Genomic DNA, 8,167 nt, shown 5'->3' with positions numbered 1-8,167 from the left:
CTGTCCAGTATAGGGGCCCCTGTATTTGCTTCTTACCTTGCTCTTTCTAGTCCCAGCCCTTTGGTGATAGGCCTGGTAGTGGCCCTCGTGGTTGGTGGGAAGACTTGCCCTCCGAGTTCCAGGCCTGCCTCTGCTGGCCTCGCAGCGCCTTTCCGGCCCACTTCTATGTTTGCAGGCAGGGCTGCACAAAGACAATTCTTAACCCTAGAGACTCCCCAGTGTGAATTAGTAAGGACTTAAGCAGCAGTGATAACATCAATACTAGGATTCTCTCCCACAAGACTGATACTTAAAATAATCACAGTGTGAAGAATTTTGGTGAATGACTGACATGGCCTTTTGCCTTCACCTCTGCTCTGCACTGTCCAAACAATTCCATCAGGGCCCATAGCTAGCTCAGGAGTGGAGCAACTCCTCCCCCCACCATAGCCACCTCTCAGAACCTCTCAGACTCATCAGCTAGGTTGGAAACAGCTACTCAGCCACCCGTATTTGAGAAGAATCATGGAGCAGAAAAGAATAAAAAGATCCAAGTCCATGGCAGGGGCTCACACATCCCCGGGTACACGAAGGAAGCCTACAATCCAAGCTTGCCATTTCTGTGGGAGTGGGGGAAGGCTGTTTATTCCCCCTCCTCCCTCTGAGGAAGAGGCAGTTCCTTTAGGGTCCATGGAATGGGCCTCTCTTCTGGTCCACAGGCCATTCCTCTGGAAGCAGACACCCCTCGATGCCATGACACACCCAAGGGACCGCTAAGGATCTGCTTATTACCCCAAAATGCTTGAATGGATGCTGGGATTGGGCAGAGTCACTGGGACAGCTCAAGGCACATTTTGGGGTTCTAGTCCATCTCCTTCCTAGCTGAGTGAGCAAAATTTGAGTGAAATTCATGGGGTGGACGACTTCCAACCCTCAAACTGCTGAGCTCTGATTAGATGCCTACTGTGTGCTGGGCATGGTGCCAGGCATCATGCACAGGGCTGGGGTGGTGGTGGAGGGGAGGTGATGGTACAGAGACAAAACCCAACAGCTGCTGCCCACCAGGACCCCATGCCATCCTGGTGGAGAGTCGAGAGGGGCACTCATGGGTTATGAGGAGCCTCATTTGATCTTGGAAATTTTCCTAGCTGCCAGGTGCCATTCTGGGGCGGACTAGGCTGTGTCTGTATCTGGCCATGTTGTTGAGGTCTGCAGCTGACTTCGCAAGAAGGGAGGACTGCTGTAAAGACTGGTGGGTCAGTGTGTGGCTAGCTGCCCTCAGGCACAGCCCTTCCCAGGCTGGGAGAGCCAAGAGGATAAGTGGGGCCAATTGGCTCTTGGTTCACCTCTTCCAGAAACCAAGGTCTTTTGCAGTGGACCTCCCAGAGAGAGACACACACACACACACACACACACACACGCGAGCCAGTTTGAGCTGCCCCTCTGTGTCATTCCCATGAGAATAGGAAGCCCTGGAAAGAAGGGACTGGTTGCCTTCCTCTTATGTTCATAACTCCAGTGCTCAGCTTGTACAAGAAAGTGCTTCATGAATACTCTGTTCATTCATTCACACACATGTGCACACACATGTGTGCACATACACAGAATTATCATCTTTTTTCTTTTCTTTGGAGAGGGAAGGGTAGGGCAATTGGGGTTAAGTGACTTGCCCAAGGTCATACGGCTAGTTTTTGTGTTAAGTGTCTGAGGCCAGATTTGAACTCGGGTCCTCCTGACTCCAGGGCTGGTGCTCTATTCACTGTGCCACCTAGCTGCCCCAGTCTTTTTTTCCTTTGAAAAGCTTTAGTGTACTTTTCACAGCTACCATCCAAAACAAAAGGACCCGAGTAACACTGAGTCTGAGGAAGAGTAGCTCACCAGCTGCCCTAGCCATTCCACAGTCCCCTCCCAAGCCAATGGCTCTGCTCTCCAGGCCTCTTTCCAAGCCAGCCCCATCTCCTTCCTTACAACCCCAAATTACATGCAGAGGCGGCTGCTCCTCAGCCATTTCCATTCTCTGAAGCACAGCTATTTTCTGTTGGGGTTTGTGGGGCATTGGGAGGGGAAGCTTTGCTTTGGGAGTCTTGCTCTGAGGTTCTTACAAATAAAACCGATAGCTGGGTGTATCTTTGTTCAGTGCTCCCCATTTTCTATATTTCTGGCAAAAGAGTTTCTGCATCAGAAGGTATGACTACTTTGGGATGCTATGAGCCCAGCTGGGAGGGAGGAAGGGAGGGGACACAATGCAGCAGCACCTAAATCCCTGTATCTGCTCATCACTTTCAAGACATCCAGTTTCCAGGAGCCCCTGGGGCCGGACTCATTTCTCTTAAACTGGATCTCCTGACCAAGCCTTTCCTCAGGCTGAACCTCTCTGCAGCAGGGTCCTCAGAGAGTGCCCAGGCCAGGCTGGTCCATCTGCCCCTCTCCCACCTTGGGTCAGACCCTTATTATGCAGATTCACATGGTTAGTCCCCCAGGACAAGGAGAGGAGAACAAAACTGTCCCTGCCTCAGGAGGCTTTCATTCTGCTCGGAAACGCGTTGAGCATCCTGATGGCTCCAAGGCTGTGGCCCTCCCTGCTCTGTGGCCAGGTGGATATGCTCCAGAGTGGGGTCGGTGTGGCCCCTGGGCCAACATCTTCCACATTTCTGTGGCAAGGAGCCTGTGTTCAAGAAGGGATGGGCCACGATGTCCTCCATGTTTTCCTTCTATCCCATGTGCTATCTGACCTCATTCTGCGTCTGCTGTGCTTGTTCAGAAACATCCTGTGCTGAGATCCACAGAGAGGACCCTGGCTCCAGAAGGGTCTGCCACAAACTTGGCCACTGGGGACTTCCCAGGGGGCCTTGGCCGTGGTGATACCAGAATTCAGAGCAATTAGGAACCCCTGAGAACCTCCTGTCCAAGCCTCCCGTTAAACCACCCCAGAGCTGTCCAGGAGGTCAGCAGGGAGAGGCCCAGAGAGTGGGGACTGACCTCCCTGGCACAGGCCATGCTAGAATGCTCACACATCCATAACCCCAGTCCCGGCCTCCACCATCAAAGAAATCAGATACCAAGCTCCTAACCATGTTTTCTTTAATTGTAAAAGGAATTCCAGGCCTAGTTCTCACCATCTGTATACTTTTAAAGGCATGCACTTTGAGTCTGACATGGTGTGCGCCAAGGTAGCACTAGTGACCAGGTCACAGCAGGAACGTGTGTGTGCACATAGGCACACTCCCGGGTGCACACACACACACACACACACACACACACACACACACACAATGCGAGCAGGACAGCTCCGCAAAGCCAGCCTTGCTTAGCTAGGAGCAGGGAGGGGAAGGGTCCCTCAGTACCCCCCAGACACTCCTGAGTACAAAGGGCTAGTTTTACCCAGACTGACCCCACCAAGGTGTGGAGGGAGGCAGGCTTCTGACTCCACATGTCCGAAAGAAATGCCATGTATGCAGATGGAGATGTTTGGGTGTACAACGAAGGAAAGAAGGAAGAAAGGAGAGGAGGTAGGAAGGTAGGGAAGGAAGAAGGGAGGGAAGGGAGGAAGGGAGAGGGGAAGGAAAGAAGGAGGGAGGAAGGGAGGGAAGAAAGAAAAGGAGGAAGGAGGGAGGAAGGGAGGGAGAAAGGAAGTAAGGAGGGAAGGATGGAAGGAGGGAAGGAAGGGAGAGAAGAAAGGAAGGAGGGAAGAAAGGAAGGAGTGACGGAGGGAGGGAGGGAGGGAAGGAAGAAAGGAAGGAAGGAAGGAGGGAGAGAAGGAAGGAAGAAGGAGGGAAGGAGGGAGGGGTGGAGGAAGCAAGCTATGACAATGTCAGCCCCCAGAGGAGAAGGGGCACTGCTGATGACCAGATTCCCTCAGCTCTTCCCAGGCCACCAAGTGAGGAGGGGCCCAGCTCTGTCAGCAGGAGGCAAGGCCAGATGCATCTCCCTTATTTGGGGGTGTTCAGGTGTCTCGTCAGGTCCTCAATCCTCATGTCCTTCAGCTGGACCAGGTGTTCAAGCCTATGCACTTTCATCTGTAGAATCTGTAGAAAACAGAGGTGAGCACCATTCACCTGACTGGGAGCTCCCCAAGGGCAGAGCCCACCTTTGCCCTGTTTGTATCACTAGGGCTTAGCACACTGCCTGGCTCCTAATAGGCGTTTAATAAATGCTTGCTGGCTGAACAGTCACTTAGTGTAATTCCTAGGGCCCCCTTGGAGAGTCAGTGGGCCTGTCTTACAGAGTGGTCACTGAGGCTCTGGGGTCCCACAGCCAGGGCTCCTACCTGTCCTTTCTCCTGCTATACTACCTCAGACCTTTGGGCTCACTCTGAAAAGGAGTCCCAGGCCCATCCTCAGGATAGTGAGTTCGTTCTCTGCTTGGCAGAAGCATCACCCTCCCACCTAGCCTGGCAGCCGGCTCCTCACTAGCTGTCACACAAACCAAAGCCCTCCTCACACTGTGCTCATGGCTGATAGCCCAACAGGTGGGCACTGTTTTCCTTCACATTTTACAGCTGAGGAGACAGAGGCTGAGACATTTGGCAAGTGACCAAGGAAGGGGATGTGGACCCAGGCTCCAGGCTCCAAGTCTGACCTTCTTTCTGCTAAGCCCCTCTGCACGGGCAGCCCTGTTCAGGTGTCTCTAATCAGGGTCTGGTGATCCCTAAGTCAGTGATAAATGCTCGCAGCTCACAAACATGTGGAAAATTCCTTCTCAGGCCCATTTGCCACCAGCTGGGCTGGCCCTACCATCCCATACTCCAGGGCTGCACGCAGCTGCCAATTGTGACTTCTAAGGAACGTAGGGGCCCACTCTGCTGTTGGTGGGGCAGGTTCCTAGAGAAGAGGCCCCATAAGTCACCTAGGCATGTTCAGGGGTGGGCCCTCAGGAGTCAGTGGGTTTCTGATTGATCCCTATCAGAGTAGCTTAAGCAACTTAGTGAATCTTCATTGACGAGTCTGATGAATTCTGGCCTCCCCTCCCTGCCCTCACTGGCAGCTTGGGGCCAGAGAGCACCACCCCCCACTTCAGGCCAAAAAACCCACTCCAATAAGCACTGGCTGGAGGCAGGCCCTTGAGCAGAACTAGCAACAGGCCTCAGGCCCTTCTGACTTGGGATGCACAGACATGGCCTCTTTTGGTACCAGGGCACAGACAGCCTTCTGTATGGGACCCACCAGCCCTGCATGTGTCCAGGCCACTCTATCCTACCCTCCCCAGGTCCTCTACCCTTAACAAGCTGCCCTATCCATCCTGGATCTGGAGAAGGACTCATGCCCCTGGCTCTTTCCTGCCACTTCCAGACACTCAGCAGAGTCATTACACCCTAGAGTATCTGTCAGTCTCTCTGGCTCCCAGCCTCCAGCCACCCTTCCTCTATCTTCAGCATCTCAGCCTCTGGATCACTATCACCACCTCCACCCTAATCCATGTGCTTAGACTTGGGTATCCTATGGGCCCCATGGATGTCCCAACAACTCCATGCCCTGAACCTTCTCTCCACATGTCATCCACAAGGTGGTACCGTTACTAGACATGCCTCTGGGCCTCCCCCCACCTGGCCACCACTTTCAATACTGTGCTGGGCTATCAGCCTCCTTGGGGTGCTTCCCTTTGAAATGGACCCTGGGCTGATGCATTCAAGGGTCCACCATCTTCTGCCTACAGAGACCTCATATCCTTGTTCTCTCCCTGCTCAAAGCCCTAGACCTGACTCCTTCACACCCTGGGTCTTCTCCACATCTTCCAAGGTGTAATGGGAATGGGAATTTGAAGATCTTTCCTGCCCCTTAATAGACCTAGGGAAGTTTGAAGACCTCCCTTGCTTTGAAAGTGAACTCTGCCCCCTAATAAGCTGAATGTGATCACATGGAACCTGTGATGGAGGAATTTGCTGAAGGGTGAAGCAGAGCCCACAGGAAGCTTCCCTGCTGTGAAGATAAACTCTGCCCCCAATAGGTTAAATATAGTCACATGAGCCTGTGGTGGGAGGAGTTTGCTGAAGGGAAGCTGGTCAGAGCTAGCAAGATGTAGGGGACAGAGGATGCTCATTAAGGAGAGAGAGAGAGCTTTGTGAGTAAATATTGATCCTATATTGGTTTGTGGGAAGACTGAAGCAGTGTGGCTCTCAGTGTTATTTTGTTTTCTTAATATCTTTGGTACCATGATGGAATTGGCTTATGGTTTTAGGATTCGGTTTTCTGGTATCTAAATAAATGCTTCAGCTCTGTCCTCTACCTGGAGAATCTGTTATATTTTGTGATTGAACGTCATGCGATAATTATAGTCATGGTCTTTATCGTGATCGTGGGTGCTGTAAATATTGCATTGGCACTACATTTGGTGACGAGGATGGGATCACAAAATATCAGACCTCTAGTTCAAGGCAAAAGGGATTTAGAAGAATAAAACCTGGGAGACAGCTGGAGACTGAGAAGAGGCTGGGTTTTACTGATGGGCTGCCATATTGTGTGTAAAAGCAGAGACAAGCTGTTACAAGAGTTAGCTAAGTGCCAGCATTCGAGCCCTCCTTTAGAAGAACAAGATGAGTCTCAGGTGGTAGGAGAGAGACCTGGAGAGTCTCAGGTCGAAGGAGAGAGGGCTGTTGTAAATTTGGCTCAAAAAAGTAACAGGAGGAAAGTTCATACAGCTTTGGCAGAGTCTGAGCCTAGTTGCTATGACAACACCAAAGAAAGTGCATGTGTTGTGGAGAGTGATACATTGTTACAGAGTGAAGCTTCTACAGGGGCAGAAGCTTGCCCCACACTAAGAAGAAGGCAGGAAAGTCAGGGAGGGCAAGCAGTGTTCAAGGAGATACTTGACGATTTCACTCAACAGGAGATGACTGATATTTTGCACAGATTCACCCAAAGGATGGCAGAATACTTAGTGTCTTGGATGGTAAGAATCATTGACGAAGGAGCTGGAGGGGTAGTAATAGATACAATGGACAGCTTGAAATTTATAAGTAGTTGCCAGAATCCTTCTGTCCAGCAAGCTTTTAGAGGAGGTAACAATGAGACCAATCTGACCAGCTTTACCTGCTGATGGATGCAATAGAATGTATCCCACTAATTCTGTGTGGCCTAGTGGAGACAGACCCAGGTACTTGCTTAGAGACTGTATGAGAAAATTGAAAGGAGTAATGAAAACTGCAGATATGTATCATGAAATCCCCTTAACAGTTCCCCATATAAATATCAGGGTGAAGACGGCTCCTCTTGCTTATAAGCACCTACTTCTGACTCTACTAATTGGTGAAATAAAGCACCCTCTTTCAGAGGTGCTCAATAAGATTTCACAGCTAAGTGACTTAGGAGAATGGAAAAAAGATAAATTTTTTCGAGAGAGAAAAGTAAATGGCCGGAGGATTCAAAGTCAGAATAGATTGCCAAGAAAAGAATTGCTTACTGTTCTACTGAGAGCAGGGGTTTATTTTAGAAAAATTGATGGTATCCCAACTAATGAACTATATAAAATGTACCAAGATAAGGGGCTTAATGTCAGACAGAAAAGTAAGGGCTGCCTGCTCCTACAGATGATCCTGGACCACTGTATCTAAGTTCATCACACCTTCAGGGAGAATAGGAAATTGATCAAGCCCCAGCTCAGATTAAAGAAATACACAGACGTCGGCGGTGGCGGCGGCACGGCGGACGCAGGCCGGGAAGGCGCAACGGCATGGCGGCCTGCGTGGGAAGGCGTGGCGCGGCTGGCGGATGCAGGCCTGGAAGGGGCCTGATCAACTCGGAGGCAAGTCTTCCCACCAACCACAAGGTCCACTACCAGGCCTATCACCAAAGGGCTGGGACTGGAAAGAGCAAGGTAAGAAGCAAATACAGGGGCCCCTATACTGGACAGCAAACACTCCTGGGCTACCACATCATAGCCCAGAAATCTTTTTTTAAAAAGCCCCTTTCAGGACCTCTAAAGAGGAGGATGACAGAATGAATCTCACTTTCTCCAAACTCCCCCTCTGACCCTGAAAATATAGTAACTATTATCCAGGGCAAAACCCTCTACAGTAAAGGCTTGGGATCCTAGAGGAAGGGCGTGGTTAGGACCCTGCCTCAAAATGGGTAGAAAGCAGACTACAAAGACAAAGACTCTAGAGTCCTACTATCCTCAGAGGGAGGAACCAACCTCAGAGGGAGACAATGAGGACTCCACACCCACAGCTGAGACTTCAACAGGGAATGGATCC

The 8,167-nt window shown here is 51.0% G+C and overlaps 1 protein-coding gene across 1 annotated transcript in view; it reads right to left on the bottom strand.

The window, feature by feature from the left end:
- Positions 1 to 3,043: 3,043 nt before the first annotated feature.
- LOC138172107 (sperm flagellar protein 1-like) overlaps positions 3,044 to 8,167 on the bottom strand; it is a 30,830-nt gene continuing 25,706 nt past the window's right edge. The window contains exon 7 of the mRNA XM_069101681.1: positions 3,044 to 4,004. Coding sequence (XP_068957782.1) covers positions 3,909 to 4,004 — 96 coding nt within the window. The 3' untranslated portion in view covers positions 3,044 to 3,908. The remainder of the gene's footprint in view (positions 4,005 to 8,167) is intronic.

Source organism: Petaurus breviceps, unplaced genomic scaffold (genome assembly GCF_028583685.1).
Source record: "Petaurus breviceps papuanus isolate PSGF00001 unplaced genomic scaffold, PetGlider_PUasm1.0 490, whole genome shotgun sequence".
Lineage (NCBI taxonomy): Eukaryota > Metazoa > Chordata > Mammalia > Diprotodontia > Petauridae > Petaurus > Petaurus breviceps.
This window is presented reverse-complemented; position numbering and strand designations above follow the sequence as displayed.